Source organism: Pantherophis guttatus, chromosome 6 (genome assembly GCF_059756535.1).
Source record: "Pantherophis guttatus breed Tessera chromosome 6, ASM5975653v1, whole genome shotgun sequence".
Lineage (NCBI taxonomy): Eukaryota > Metazoa > Chordata > Lepidosauria > Squamata > Colubridae > Pantherophis > Pantherophis guttatus.
Window position 1 is genome coordinate 80,547,786 of NC_142068.1, and position 16,400 is coordinate 80,564,185.

Consider the following 16,400-nt stretch of genomic DNA (forward strand, 5'->3'; position numbering starts at 1 on the left):
TCACCTGAAGACTGCAAGATTTGCTGCTGTTTTGCAACGTAGCCATCATGTTCAATTTTCCATATTATGTCGACTGAAAGCTTATTTTCCATGCCTTTAGCCCAAACACTCTTACAGGCTGAAAGCAACGTATAAGCCTGTACTTCTTTCAACTTTCCATATCAAACCACACGTTTCATGGTTCTCCCCATTAGTAACAGGATCTCAGGGTTTATATGGTTCCAATAAATTTAGCTATATATTTTATGGGGTCTCAGAAGAATTTGGTTTGACTCATTTTGATGTCCAGATCTCTATCATACAACCTAACTTCAGTAAAATTATATCTCCAGTCTGCAATGAAATTCAGTATGTTTCCACATTCCTACATTAAAGTATTTTAGACTTAATATCTCTATAAGTAACCGGAATAAAAAAGAGAATTATCAGCTATAGACCAGACACTGTTGTTGTTGTTTTTTGTTACATGAGGGAAGCATGAAATGGCACAAAATGTGCAGAAATAACTATATTCCTAGAAGAACCATCCATGTATAGTGTACATACAGTACATTATGTTTATGCCCAATTTAAATATATTTACTCATACTTCAAGGAGCTCAAGATGACTCACACTGTTGTGTTCTCCTTATTTACATTGTATTGCCACAACAATCTTGCAGAGCTTAAAGAAGATACTAGTGGGATGAGCAATAATCTTCATGACCACATCAAGATCTGAACTTGAATCAGCTCCATTCCAGCCATGGCGGTCCCTGCATCATTGAGTCAAGCAGTAAGAAATTTGTTCCACCCATTGCCATTTCCTATCCTTTATTGTCATTATTGCCTATTTCAAGTGACAGCAGTCACACAGCTTCCCTCCAAGTGAATGGGCAAGAAGACCTAACTGGTTGTATACCGTATATCCTGAAGTTGCGTTTGGTGAATTTTGGAATGGAAGAAAAGATTAACACCAATACAGCTAAGCACAATTGAAGCCTGTCTCACTCATGGTCTGGGGTGAGGCAAAGACAACACTGTGGGCAATAGTAGGGAAAAATGTATGTATCAGTGCCATAATTAGCCCTAAAACCAACTCTCCATGCTCTGTATCTTAGGTTCTTTTCTCACTGTTGAAGATGTAGTGCTCTCCAGCCATCTTTGAGTCAATAGAAGATAACACCACCCTAAACCATTGCCAAACTTTATCCTACACCTATTGCCTGTGCTCCCATCAGGTCAGAGGTAATATTCAGCAGGTTCTGGCCAGTTCTGGAGAACTGGTAGCGGAAATTTTAAGTAGTTCGGAGAACCGGTAAATACCACCTCTGACTGGCCCCACCCCCATCTATTCTCTGCCTCCCAAATCCCAGCTGATCAGGAGGAAATGGGGATTTTGCGGTAACCTTCCTCTGGAGTTGGGTGGGAATGGAGATTTTACAGTATCCTTCCCCTGCCACCCCACCAAGCCACACCATGCCCACCAAGCCACGCCCACAGAGCCGGTAGTAAAAAATTTTGACCACTGGGTTCGAGGATATGACTGACAAAGCTTAGCAGGTTTTATGCACTTTGGACAGCCACTTTGACCTCTACTGAACAGAAATAAGTTGCCACGGTAACGTTTATGTCATGGTTTAGATGCAAATAGAGAGACCCAACAAGAGTTGTGAATGGTTTCATCACTAACTCAGACTGATTTTGGGTACTCTGGCACCTTGTGATGAGACTCTTAGTTTAGAAAAAGTAAATCATAATTTGGATATAGGCAGAATGAGGAAACCATTAGTCCCAGGATGAATCCCAGGTCATCTTAGGGGAGAACATCCAAAGGACTCAGAAAATATATGAAATCTGGAAAGTATGCAAGAGATTTCAGGAGAACTTGGATGTCTTTCAAATTACTCCTAGCTGAAAGAGATTGTGAACTCTGAAGAAATATAAAGCCAAAATGCAATATATGAAATCTGGAAAGTATGCAAGAGATTTCAGGAGAACTTGGATGTCTTTCAAATTACTCCTAGCTGAAAGAGATTGTGAACTCTGAAGAAATATAAAGCCAAAATGCAATATATGAAATCTGGAAAGTATGCAAGAGATTTCAGAAGAACTTGGATGTCTTTCAAATTACTCCTAGTTGAAAGAGATTGTGAACTCTGAAGAAATATAAAGCCAAAATGCTTTATACAGTAATATAGGGGCCAATATTTAAAAACCAATTTGCAATACCTAGAAAAGGATATGATGGAAATAAAGATTATTTTTTTAAAAAAGAAAAGGATATGATGGAATAATTAAGATGGAGGAGGAAAGAATTGTGTGGGTTCAACAATTCATACTTGAGGCTTAGAAAGTCCTGAAGCTCAGATAAAGGTAAAACAGGCTTTTGTTCTTCCTTTTAAGAGAGTTTCAAAGTGGAGGAAGGAGAGCCACAATTTCAAACTGAAACCATTTTATTCTGAGCTCAGCAAACATATGGAAATAATTTACAAGGCAAAGTCACAAAAAGGTCATACGATTCTCAAAACGGACCTGTTTTATTCACTAATAGGAATTCATATGATGCAGGGGAACCTTAAAGAAACAGGTAAGATGCTGTGTGCCATTTTATACAATTAATCCTCGAGTTATGACCATAATGGAGCCTGCCCTTCATGGTCATGATCAAGACGGTCACACGATCAATCCAATTTTATGACCTTTTTGCCATGGTCATTAAGCAAATGCTGAGATTATTGAGCGAAACCAATGGTTTCGCTATGGATGCAGTTTTGCTGCAGAAATGCAACCTACCGAGTGCTCAAACTGCAGTCATGTGACCAGGGACGCAACTGTTGGAACTTCAGATCCAGGTCATGGGTATCCTCCAGGTAGGCTCATTGTAACTTTAAAGTCACTAAGTGACTGGTCATAAATTGAGGACTTCTTGTGCAGTTCTGCTATTAGTTCCCCTGTATCCTTAAGCATCAACTGTTGTCTAAATAAGGGGTAGCATAGGTGCTTTCACAAGGAAGGCTAGTTAGGTGCAAAGGTCAACCAGAAGAAAATGGGACTAATTTTAGGAGAACAAGCCTGTAAAATGTTGAAATTAAAACTCCTGCCAGAATAACCTTCGATGAACCATATTGTATTGTTTCTTTTCATTTTTGGAAATAATCCACTCTGAAGCGTGCAGTTTCTCTGTAGTCCTGTTTGAACAGGAGAAGTAATAGAAACTCATGCTCTGTAGCAGTCACATACCTTCTTCCTGAGAACATTATATTGCATATCAGGAGGATACCAAGAAAAAGACAGGGCAGGGAGGGTAACAGGCTAACATCTGGAAACACTCTGAACTCCCACTAAAGAACAACAGTGGGCTTTCTTTTCGGTTATAATTCTGTTATTATTAAAACATTTCCTCTGCCACTGCTAATCATTATCACCTTGTAAATTCAGATATTTTGTGGCAATAGGTATACCCCTCAGTTCTATAGATTCAAACAGAATAATGAATATAGAAAGGACCATCATGTAGCTTAATTATGGGAATCCTTATTTAATTTGCATCCTGCTTCTCTTTCCAGAGAACTGATTGTTCCCTCTCTTGTATGTATTTTGTACGTATTTCAATCCCTCTACAAAATCTCTTTCAGGCCGGAAAGCTCTTCTTATCGTGGTTACTGAATACAGAAGGGTTAATCTGCCCACTATTTGGGGGCAGGAAATAGAACTGATAATGTAAGGTTTAACACAGGCGCGATCACAGTTCAAACATTCTTGCAAGACCAGCCAAACTTCTCCATACGAAGCATCTTTCCATTCAGAGTGTGGCCTCAGACGTTGGAGCTTGGCCATCCCAAGGTTTCTTGCCAGGTCTGAAGAGATCTGAGATCATCAATCATTGTAACACAAAGCAGATTCCTCTTTTGTAAGTTATTTTGGGAAAGCCATCAGGAGTTCTGTAAACAAGTTGTAACTGACTATGGACCTGCCTGTAAGAAATATTCTACAGTGGGATTAGATTAACAGAAGGCACCTTGTAGGTCATCTAGTCCAACCCCCTGCCCAAGCAGGAGATCCTACACCATTTCTGAAAAATGGTAGTCCAATCTCTTCTTGAAAGCCTCCAGTGATGAAGCTCCCAAAGCTTCCGAAGGCAAGCTGTTCCATTGGTTGATTGTTCTCTGTCAGAAAGTTTCTCTTTATTTCCAGGTTGAATCTCTCCTTGTTCAGTTTTCAGCCATTATTCCTTGTCTGGCCTTTAGGTGCTTTGGAAAAAAGCTTGACCCATTCCTCTCTGTGGCAGCCCCTCAAATATTGGAACACTGCTATCATGTCTACCTTGGTCCTTCTCTTCACTAGACTAGCCATTCCCAGTTCCTGCAACCGTTCTTCATATGTTTTAGTCTCCAGTCCTCTAATCATCCTGGGTGCTCTTCTCTGCACTCTTTCTAAAGTCTCAACGTCTTTTTTATAGTGTGGTGACCAAAACTGGATGCTGTATTCTAGGTGTGGTCTTACTAAGGCTTTATAGCAGGGGTGAAATGTTCCCAGTTCGGACCGGATCACCCGATCCGGTAGTGATGGCAGCGGGTGGTTCGGAGAACCGGTAGCAAAAATCCCTGTGCCCCCCCCCGCCCAGCTGAGCCGCACGATCATCAGAGCCTTTTTTTTTTTTACTTTTAAAAACATTTTTCTACAACCTCTTCGGCTGAAAAAATGCTTTTAAAATTAAAAAAAAAGCCTCTGATGGATCGCGCGACTCAGCTGGGATCATCAGAGGCTTTTAAAAGCATTTTTTTCCTGCAACCTCTTTGGCCGTTGTAGAAAAAATGCTTTTAAAAGTAAAAAAAAATGGCCACGCCCACCCAGTCACATTACACCCCCCCTACCAAGCCACACCACAAAACTGGTAGTAACAAATTTTACATTTCACCACTGAAGAAAAGTCATTGGGTGATTTTGAACCAGCCACTTTCTCCCAGCCGGATTGTTCCCAGATTGTTATGAGAGCAAAATGGAGGTTGCATGCTGTCTTAAGTTCCCGAAAAAAGGCAGGATGTAGAACTAACAACTTAATTAATGGAACATAGGGCAAAGAAGCAAACCTTTTATGGTATATTTCTCAAGCCACCATCTACTAAGGCATTAGCTATTTAGGAGATTGTCCATTAGAAGGAAATGGTTTGTTACATCGAGCAGACAACTCAAGAGTAAAAATATTTATCTGATGCAAACAAAACCATGATCAGAAACTCTTTCATGAATGATAAACTGTCTTGCACTGCTGACTCAAGTGGCACACAGAACATTTGCCAATTCTGCTGAAGAGGAAGCAGCTTTCTTTTCACTGTGTATGTCTCTCCTGCAGTAACTTTAGAAGGACACACAAATAATTCAAGTGTGTTACTAAGCTACTCAGGTGACTGCTTTGTTTTTTTAGCCATGCCTCAAGCACCTGAATCCCATTTTTGTCTCAAGAAGCAAGTTAAGCAAGATTAACCAAGATAAAAGTGTCCTTTATTCTTCTTAGCTTCCAATCTTATTAAAAGCATTGGTGAGAATTCTGTTTAAGTATACATTTCTCTGTGATTGCTAAATTACTGTTCTAGCCAAACTATCTGTCATTAGTCGAATGAGAAGATTCAAAGAAAAATTGCTGCGTTCATAAGGCACCATCAAATGTTTAGGCAAAAGGAGTCTGGTAACACCTTTTCCTAGTATAATTTTACAATATCCCATACAAAAATTTAAAAGAAAACATTAAAACCCATACACTCCAATTGGTGGCCGGGTCTTGCAAGATCACTGTACCGAGATCAACGGCCCCAGCATGCCGGAAGAGCCAGGTCTTCACCGCTTTCTGGAAGGCCAATAGGGTGGGGGCAGTCCAGACCACAGAGGTAACTGGTTCCAGAGAGCCAGGGAAGCCACAGAGAAGGCCCTCCCCCGCAGGCCCGCCAGCCGACATTGTTTAGCTGACGAGACCCAGAGGAGACCAACTCTGTGGGATCTTACCAGTTGCTGGGAGCTATGCGGTAGAAGGCGGTCTCGAAGATAGCCTGGCCCTGAGCCATGTAGGGCTTTAAAGGTAATAACTAACACCTTGAATTGCGCCCTGAGACCGATAGGGAGCCAGTGCAGCTCGCGGAGAATTGGCGTAATGTGGGTGTATCTAAGTGCACCCACAATAACTCGTGCAGCTGCATTCTGGACCAACTGTAGTCTCCAAACACTTTTCAAGGGTAGCCCCATGTAGAGCACGTTGCAATAATCCAACCATGAGGTGACAAGGGCATGAGTGACTGTGAGGAGAGCCTCCTGATCCAAGTAGGGTTGCAATTGGTGCACCAGACGAACCTGTGCAAAGGTCCCCCTAGCTACAGCCATCAGATGTTGTTCCAATCTCAGCTGTGAGTCTAAGAGGACACCCAAATTGCGAGCCCATTCTGAGGGAGGCACTTTCTCCCCCCCCCCAAGAACCAAGGATGGACAATCAACATAGTCTTTAGGGGGCAATACTCAGAGCCATTCGGTCTTGTCTGGGTTAAGTCTGAGCCTGTTGACTCCCATCCAGATCCTCACAGCTTCCAGGCACCGGCACATCACATCCACCGCCTCACTGAACTGACGAGGGGTGAAGATATACAGCTGGGTATCATCGGCATATTGCTGATATCCCACCCTATGTCGTCGGATGATTTCACCCAGCGGTTTCATGTAGATGTTAAATAGGAGGGGAGAGAGGACCGAGCCCTGAGACACCCCACAGACGAGGGGCCTAGGGGTCGACCTCTGTCCTCCTACCAACACCGACTGTGATCGACCAGAGAGATAGGTGCCTCCCATTCCCAACTCCCTTAGTCACCCTAGAAGGATACCATGATCAATGGTATCGAAAGCCGCTGAGAGGTCAAATAGCACCAAGATAGAGGAATGATCCCCATCTCGGGCTCGCCAGAAGTCATCCATCAGCGTGACCAAGGCAGTTTTCATGCTGTAGCCAGGCCTAAAGCCAGACTGAAAAGGGTCCAGATAATCCGTTTCATCCAATGACTGCAGGAGCTGAAGTGCCACCACTTTCTCTACAACCTTTCCCACAAAGGGTAGGTTGGAGACTGGACGAAAGTTCTTTAATTCTGCTGGGTCCAGGGAAGGCTTCTTGAGGAGGGGCCTTACAACAGCTTCCTTTAATGGTTGCGGGAAGGACCCCTCCCTCAAGGACGCGTTAACTAAAGCCTGGAGCCAGCTTCGTGTCATCTCCCTGCTGGCTGAAACCAGCCAGGAGGGGCACAGGTCCAACAAACAAGTGGAGGAACTCATTGCCCCTACAGCCTTGTCCACTTCCTCAGGAGTCACTGGCTCAAACTCCTCCCACACAATAGGACTAAGACCTATTGTGGGATTAAGGTCGTTAGGACTAATACCTAAAAGATGCTTTTTTTCCAAAAGGCGATTGGACTTTGTGTTTTTTTTCTTTGAAAACATTTTACTTCTTATCCAAGAAGCTTCCTTCCATTCCCCATCAGTCGGTTAGAACTTGAAGAAGCTTCTTGGATGAAAAGCAAAACATTTTCAAAGAAAAAACCAAGAATGTCCAGTTGCCTTTTGGGGATGGAGAAACACCTCGGGGGTCTCCACAAATACTTCTTCTCTTCTGCCTCTGTTCTCAATCAGTTTTTAACCGATATTCTTCACTCCCTTTCAAAGAGAACTAAAATGCAGAATTAGATCTGCCATCAAATATTTTGAAAGAAGCAACTGGATGCCCAGTTGGGGCAGATGCTTTCCTCCTCCACAAACAAATCATTTTCATCATCCTAAGTGGGAGTTTCTGAGACCAGACATAATTTCCCTAAGAGGAAAAACAGCTTCATATAAGCATTTTAGATGGAAAAGTTCCAATACTCTGGTCATGTATCCCATCATCACTATTGCTGCCAAGTTGGCTGTAGTTGATAGGTACTTGAGTTCATCTGGACAGTCACAAATAGATTTAGTATCACTATTAAAGATTTATTTAGCAAAGGCATCTTGATTTAGTTCATTCTTTCAACATAGCACTTTTCCTAAGAATTGTTTAGTAGGTTTATCAACCTGGGATTCCCCCAAATTTCATGTGACAATTCTTCAAAATTCTCATTCTCCTTAAAAAAGAAAGGGAAATAACCCGCAAACAATTAAGGGGTTTTTCCACTCACTGTTTCACACAAAGGAATCACATAAACTATAGTACAGGGGTGTCAAATTCGCGACAACACGTTGTCATCACGTGACATATCGCAACTTTTTCCCCCTTCGCTAAACCGGGGGTGGGTATGGCCAGTGCGTGATGTATCCAGCCCACAGATTGCGAGTTTGAAAGTCCTGCCCTAGTACCAAAGTCTATTCAGGTACAATGACATAAAACAAACTTCCTAACCTGATGCTCCCCAGCTGAGTCAGAATTCAATTCTTATAACCCAAACACATCTGAAGACTATCAAGGTCTGAGCCCAACCTAAGAAATAGGGTCATTTAAAAAAAAAATTGATTTATATGCCGCCCTTCTCCGGAGACTCAGGGCAGCTTACAATGCGTTAAGCAATAGCCTTCATTCTTTTGTATATTTTATACAAAGTCAGCTTATTGCTTACAATGCGTTAAGCAATAGCCTTCATTCTTTTGTATATTTTATACAAAGTCAGCTTATTGCCCCCACAATCTGGGTCCTCATTTTACCTACCTTAGAAAGGATGGAAGGCTGAGACAACCTTGAGCCTGGTGAGATTTGAACTTGCAGTAATTGCAGGCAGCTGATGTTAATAACAGTGCTTTAGTCTGCCGCGCCACCAGGCTCCTTCTATTTTAAATTACTGCATTTAAGGATCGCATCAAATAAATAAATAGATCTCAAAAGTGTGAATTTTCAGCTTCTCTCCTCTGAAAAGTTCCATAAAAAATATCTTGCAATCCTTTTTTTTTTTATCAGATCCCCAGAACTTAATTGGAAACCACTTGATTTCTTCTTGCAAGAAATTCTTCCTGACCAATATACTAGATGAATTGTATTTCTTGGCAGCCATATGTCTGCTGAGGCCTCCCTTGTGGATCCAGTTGCAGGATCAAGGAAAGAGTTGTTGTTTGTACTTATCAAAAGAATTTGGCATTTGGCTTTCACTTCTGCGGAATCAGGTTTCTCACACTTTTACTTATATGTAGGTGTCACAAAAATGCACAAACCTCCCATTTTGTAATCTTAAGTAGATCAAGCTTTACCAACCGAAGTAAAAATATACAACTTTAAATGGTTAAGAGCCTGGGTTTAAGATTGAGAACTATACAGAACTTATAATTTATTAAAGCAACACAGACTGCTGACATAGTTAATGTAATTGAGATTCTAATTTTATTTGCGGGTATATTTTTCCTTTTTTCTTTTTTTAGAAAGAAAAACAGATGGGTTGTTTATCTAAGGTCATTAGGCGTCTCCGGAGGAGATACTTTAGCTCAAATAAAAAGACTTTCCTCTTTTTTAATTAACAGCAGCAGGAGATTCTCAGAAGCTCCAAAGTCAGATCCCACTTAGCTCCCACACCAAACAAGATAACAATCCTGTTGTCCTTTCTGCACCTCCCCATATCCTCACACACACAACTGCATGATCATAGATGCTAATCAGCCTGTGCCACCAGAATGGCTGGACCATTTCTTTAAAGTTTATGCCACGCCCCCACTACAGGTAGTCCTCGATTTATGACAATGGAGCCCAAAATTTATGCTAAGAGAAACATTTGTTAAGTGAGTTTTGTCCCATTTTACGACCTTTCTTGTAGATTTAAGTGAAGCGTTGCGGTTGTTCAGCTAGTAATATGGTTGTTAAGTGAATCTGGCTTCCCCATTGACTTTGTTTGTCAAAAGGTCGCAAAAGGTGACCACACGACCCCGGGACACTACAATCGTCATAAATATGAACCAGTTGTCAAGCGTCTGAATTTTGATCACATGACCATGGGGATGCTCCAAATGGTTGTGTGAAAAAGGGTGATAAGTCATTTCTTTCAGTGCCATTGTAACTTTGAACGATCACTAAATGAACGGTTGTAAGTCGAGGACTACCTGTACTGCATGTGTATTAGCCCTAGAACAGGGGTCTGCAACCTTAAACACTCAAAAGAGCCATTTGGACCCACAGAAAAGAAAACACCGGGAGCCACAAAACCCTTCCCGTGCCTAACTATTTCTTGAGCAGCCACAAAACTAGCATATGTAGTTGAATTAAATGTTCTGTTTTCTTCTGAGACTTTCTTTTCTTGGATTTATCCATGGTTGGCCTACCGGGGGTTGAAAAGCTCAATAAATCACATGCCAGTGGGTGTCACACATTGGTGGTTGTGACGCATATTTTGAGTGATAGGGAGCCGCAGCAGAGGGGTGAAAGAGCCACATGCGGCTCCAGAGCTGCAGGTTGCTGACCCCTGCCCTAGAAGCTAACAATCAATTAAAACAATACTGCACAACTTTAGAATCTTATAAAAGAAAAAGTAACAAGACATTATACAAGAGAATAATGAAATGAAAAATGAAAGCAGATACAACAACTATTCAAATTTGGGACTAGGCATTGCTTTTGATGAAAAGCAGTCTAAGCATAATTATAATAATTATTTAAATAAAATTTACATCAATACCTTTCTACATAGGCAATACATCACCTGAGATTATCATCACAAGCAAGGACTTCCACAATTTAACAGAATAACAAGAAGGGATCTTGAACAACTTCTAGTCCAACTACCTGCTCAAGCAGGAGACCCTATGCCATTCCAGACAACTGGCAGACCAACCTCTTCTTAAAAGCCTCCAGTGATGGAGCACCCACAGCTTCTGAAGGCAAGTATTTCCACTGGTCAATTGTTCTGCCATTTGTACCTCCCCACCCAGTTTCAACAAGCAAAATCAATAAGGGAAGCTGGCAGCAAAAGTTGCAAGTCACAGTCATAAAATGTCTTACTTATGCAGATTCGCTTAACGGTCACAGCAAAAAAGGTTGTAAAATTTGGAATGGTCACATGATGCCTCACATAATGACTGTACCCCTTAGCGACTAATTTTCTGGTCCCTATGATGGTCTTAAATTGATGACTATATTTGTGGATCATATGGTAGTCTGGAGGCAAATTGGTATGAAGAGACAGTACCTAATGTATTATTAGAACTAACATATAAAGTTTACTCCTTCTAGATATGAGTGTCCACCAACATCCTCAGTGATGTATTCTGGATCAAGTAAAACTTCTGAAGGGTCTTGAAGAACCATCTCAAGCAATGTTAAGGAATGTGTTACTATGAGTAGGTCTGAATCCATGAGGAGCTGATATTGTTGATGATGCCAGTTGAAGCTAACAAATACCGTATTTTTTGGAGTATAAGACGCTCCTACCTTTTTTGGTGAGGAAAAGAAGAAAAAGAAATCTCCCTCTGCCTCTGCGCAATTTTGCCTCGTTGCAGCAAACAGCTTGCTCTACTTTCATTTTCGTTTTCAGCATAGCTTGATTAGCACAAGGGGAAAAAAAATCTGCTCCAGCAATTTACTTCTTTGCAGCTAGCAGCAGAGCCCTGCGCAAAACAGCTGAGAGCAAATCAGCTTAGTCGGGAGGCCGATCCAATCAACTTGTGCTAATTAGGCTGTGCTGAAGTTGAAAGGAGCTGTTTTTTTCTCGCTGTTTGCTTGCAAGGAGGTAACTGCTGCGAGGCAGAGTCCAAAAGGTGGGGGCCAGTGGGTGGGCAGGGCTACATTTCACCCCCTTTTTTGGGGGGGGGGAAAGGTGCATCTTATACTCCGAAAAATACGGTACATTTCTGACAAGAGTTGCTACCCAAGTCTCTAGTCTAGATGCAAAACCTGAATCCTTAAGAGTCCAAACCCATGTCTTTATGGAAAGTTCTCTCTCACCTATAACAACTTACTTCCTTTTCCAGAGCCCACTTTTTCTCTGATTAGGAGAATCTAGCTTATCTGCATTAGGTCTCAACTTATGAGCTTGTATCCAGCTTTAATGCTATTAAACACAGATCAGCAGCTTTCCTGGTAAGAATGTGTGTGTCATCATCATTTCTGACTGTGCAATCACCATTCTAACGGTCTCCCAAGCATTTTGCACAGGCTGGCTGAGGAATTCTGTGGGAAGGCTGGGAGGCTATCTTGGAGTAATGTTTAATGGTTTCTATATAATGGCTATAAGCCATCTACTAATTCTAATCAACATGATTTCATGACTGCAAAATGTTATGAATCCCGCCTCATTCTGCACAGTTCATATATTGCCGCTGACCTTGTAAACAAGTGTGCTCTATGGAAATTCAACTAATTATTCATTTGTTTCAATGCTGAGGCCAGCAATAAAAGGTCATTAGTCAAGACCAGTCCACTCCTGCATCTTGCCAATTCAGCTGGTACACAACTGGCAGGGATGTCCAATGTTGCGCAGCCAAAAAAAAAAGTATTTCAGAGTGCTGGCTACCATTCCTTAAATCAAACCTATTTTCCCAGATCACACATACATAGAACACACAAAGTTAATTCTTGAGCCTGGTCTGACCATCGCATCCCTAAACAGCTCCTCTATGGTGAGCTGTCTCAAGGAAGCGATAACAAAGACATGTCAAAAGCCTCCTTCAAGTCCCTGGATATCGATACCACCTCCTGGGAAACCCTGGCACAAGATTGTGGTGAAATCCAAATTTTTTTACTACCGGTTCTGTAGGTGTGGCTTAGTGGGCATGATGTGGCTTGGTAGGTGTGGCTTGGTGGGCATTCCCCCCCCACACTCCAGGGGGAAAGATATTGCAAAATCTCCATTCCCACCCCACTCTTGGGCCAGCCAGAGGTGGCATTTGCCAGTTCTCTGAACTACTCAAAATTTCCACTACCGGTTCTCCGAACTACTCAAAATTTCTGCTACCGGTTCTCCAGAACCTGTTGGATTTCACCCCTGGTCTGGCATCCTTGCAACATGGCCTGCCCAATGTGTCTGGGCTTTCATCATGTTTGGATTCAGACATGGTTGTGAAATGTAACATGTTTCGTTAGTTCTGAATTAGTGTTATGGGAACCCATTTTTGTGATTAAATCAGGCAATTGTGCCCGATGCCATTAAGCAACACACAACATAGTACCATGCGTGAACCTAACCTTTGTGATTTATTCCACACACCAATGCATGTCTCCCTGTTGTCAATTACTATATATATTTCTATCTATCTGCCTTTATAACTATACACAAGTGCTTTCCGTTAGATCGCTTGCCTAAGACTTTCAACCATCCTTCATTGCTAACCCTCAGAAATGCAAAGCGTTCTTTCTGAGATAGATTTATCTTCCTGATAAATCTATCTCAGCATCTACTTCTGTCCTACTATCGCAGCACCATTTGAGAGTGTCCTGACATACGGCATTCTTGCATGGTAAGGGAACAGCTCTGTAGCGGACAAAAATGCTCTACAGAGAATCATTAAAACTGCCCAGAATATCATCGGACTCCAGCTACCAGCCCTGGACGACATCTTCAAAACTCGCTGTTTGAGAAAGTTGCATAACATTCTCAGAGACTCTTCTCATCCTGCTTACAATCTTTTTGGACTGTTGCCTTCTGCCAGAAGATACAGAACAATTAAAACTCAGACCACACATTTTCTGAATAGTTTTTATCCCAGAGCTATAATTGTACTCAACAATGAACTAAAGGGCCACCATCACTGAGCTGTTGGACACCATTACTTGGTCTGTTGTGTGGATGTTTGGGTGGTTTAGGGGTGGATAGGGAATTGTGGTGGGTGCGTTTGGGGATTGTTGTGTGTGTCGGACCTGGTCTTTGGGTGTTAAGTGAATTGCATTGTATGGGTACACTGTGTATACATGTACATGACAATCATTATTATTATTAGTAGTAGTAGTAGTAGCATTATTAGTATTATTATTATCTTTCAGAGTACACAGCAAACGAGATGATCATGCTGGATTTCGTACCCCAAATCACTAGTTGAACACTTCCCAAGCGTTTAGGACTGCGTGATGTATCAGCGGATTATGCGAGCAGATCCCAGTAAGGTGGCCTTCTGCAGCTGACCAATGGTGATCTTGTCAGTGCCAATTGTTTTTAAGTGCTTGCCTAGGTCTTTAGGCACAGCACCCAGTGTGCCGAGTACCACTGGAACCACCTACACTGGTTTATGCCAGAGTCTCTGCAGTTCGATTCTATTATTATTATTATTGGTTAATCTTTAGTGAGATTCACAGCCTTTGAGGCTGGTTAATAGCTCAGCAGCTCGAGTCCTAACCAAGGACCTAGGAACTGTTAAGGTATCATCGGAGGATGTAAGCTGTTCCGAGTAAGGTGGTTTTTTGTAGAGTCAAAATGTTCAAGTCCGGCAAATTTAGAATTTCTAAATAGCGGGGTAGCCCTTTGGGTATTGCTCCAAGGGCTCCAATTACAATTGGGACAACACACGATTTCTTTTTCCACAGTCGCTCGACTTCAATTTGCAAATCTCAGTACTTTGTGATTTTTTTCTTGCTGCTTATCTTCAATCTGTGCATCACCAGGTATTGCATGTCAATGAACCATACTCTTTTCAACTATTGTTATGTCAGGTGTGTTGTGGACCAAGTGCCTGTCAGTCGGAATCCTGAAGTCCCACAAGATCTTGAGTTTCTCATTCTCTAAAACTTTCTCAACCTGATGTTCCCAGTGGTTTTTGCTGTACTCAAATCCAAACTTCTGGCACAATTTCCAGTGAATGATCTTAGCAATGCGATCATGGCGTTGTAGGTAGTCAGTTTGTGAACTTTTGCTGCACCCACTGCTCAGGTGGTTGATTCTTCTTCTTCTTCTTCTTCTTCTTCTTCTTCTTCTTCTTCTTCTTCTTCTTCTTCTTCTTCTTCTTCTTCTTCTTCTTCTTCTTCTTCTTCTTCTTCTTCTTCTTCTTCTTCTTCTTCTTCTTCTTCTTCTTCTTCTTCTTCCTCTTCCTCTTCCTCTTCCTCTTCCTCTTCCTCTTCCTCTTCCTCTTCCTCTTCCTCTTCCTCTTCCTCTTCTTCTTCCTCTTCTTCTTCTTCTTCTTCTTCTTCTTCTTCTTCTTCTTCTTCTTCTTCCTCCTCCTCCTCCTCCTCCTCCTCCTCCTCCTCCTCCTCCTCCTATCATCATCATCATTATTATTATTATAATTATTATATTATGTGACCTGAAGTTCACGCGCCAAAAGAGTTAAGCGGTCCTTAAGTGTTATTCCCACCCGAAAAGCCTCCTCCTCTCCCTCACGCATGGAAAAAGAAGCCGGGCCACCCCGCACAGCTATGCCTGAAAAAAACCTCACCTGCGTTTTAAAAACTCAACGAAAAACCTCCCAAAACCCGACTCAGCGGGAAGAAGCCTCCCTCCGTCCGAGTCCCCACCACCACCACCACCTCCCTCCCCGAGGGGCAGCGCTGCCTGGCCCTGGGGAAATAACTCTTCAGCAATGCCAACGGTCCTTAGGTCTGCGCCGCTTCAAAACCCAACGCGCCTCCTCAGGATTAAGGTCCGGGCGGGGGGACTCCGGGCCCTTCCCCCCCCGCGGGGAGCTCTGAAGGGGCAGCGCGGGGGGGGCGGCTCCTCGGCGCGCGTTCGCTCTCTCGCTCACTCACCTACGGCTCGGATGTGGAAGCCCTTGGGGGCCCTCAGCGCCCTGCGGAGCCAGGCGTCGCGGAGGAGCTGGAGGGGCGCCGGGGGCCCTTGCAAGAGCAGCACGCCGCCCCTCAGCCAGCCTTGCAGCCGCACCCGCCCCACGGCGCGCGCCAGCCCGGCGTTCCAGTAGCAGGAGGCGTTGGCGCGCCGGAACGCTTGGAAGACGGCCGCGCCGCGCGCCTCGTCCTCGCAGCAGTCAGGCTCAGCGTCCTCTGCCTCCGCTTCGGCTCCGGCCGTTTCCCGGGGCCCCTGAGGGCGGCGACGCAGGACCAAAGCGAGCGAGCTGGGCGCCAGCTGCACGGCGCGGCGGGGAAGCGGCGAGGGCGACATGCTGCGGGCCGCGCTCTTGCCCGTTGTGCCCGTCAGCGCCGCCGCCGCTACCAAGGGAACCGAGTTGTTCCTGGCAAGGGGCGGGGATAAAGCTGGCCGGGCTCCAAGCGAGGGGCAGCGGGGCGAGCTGCTCTGCGGCGGCGGCGGCCCCGGAGCCAGAATTGTTCGCTCCCCGGCCCGCCCTCCGAAGCACCTGGAGGAAGAGGTTGTGGGGTGGGGTGGAGAGCAGGCTGGCCCGCGTTGCAGTGCGCTGCGCTCCCGTCGGCAAGGCGCGCCATTGGTTCCTGCTGGGAATCGCGCAGTTTTTGCTCGGGCGGCCAGGCGCCGTCGAAGCTTCTGCGTCGGATCCTCATCTGAACCGAATCCGAGGTGGGGGGCAGAGTTCCCCGCCGATCGGAATTAACA

At 43.8% G+C, this 16,400-nt stretch overlaps 1 protein-coding gene across 1 annotated transcript in view; it reads right to left on the reverse strand.

Annotated features, from left to right (window-relative positions):
• STOX1 (storkhead box 1) overlaps positions 1–16,301 on the reverse strand; it is a 37,083-nt gene extending 20,782 nt beyond the window's left edge. Inside the window, exon 1 of the mRNA XM_034438647.3 lies at positions 15,626–16,301. Coding sequence (XP_034294538.2) covers positions 15,626–15,995 — 370 coding nt within the window. The 5' untranslated portion in view covers positions 15,996–16,301. The remainder of the gene's footprint in view (positions 1–15,625) is intronic.
• Positions 16,302–16,400: the final 99 nt, after the last annotated feature.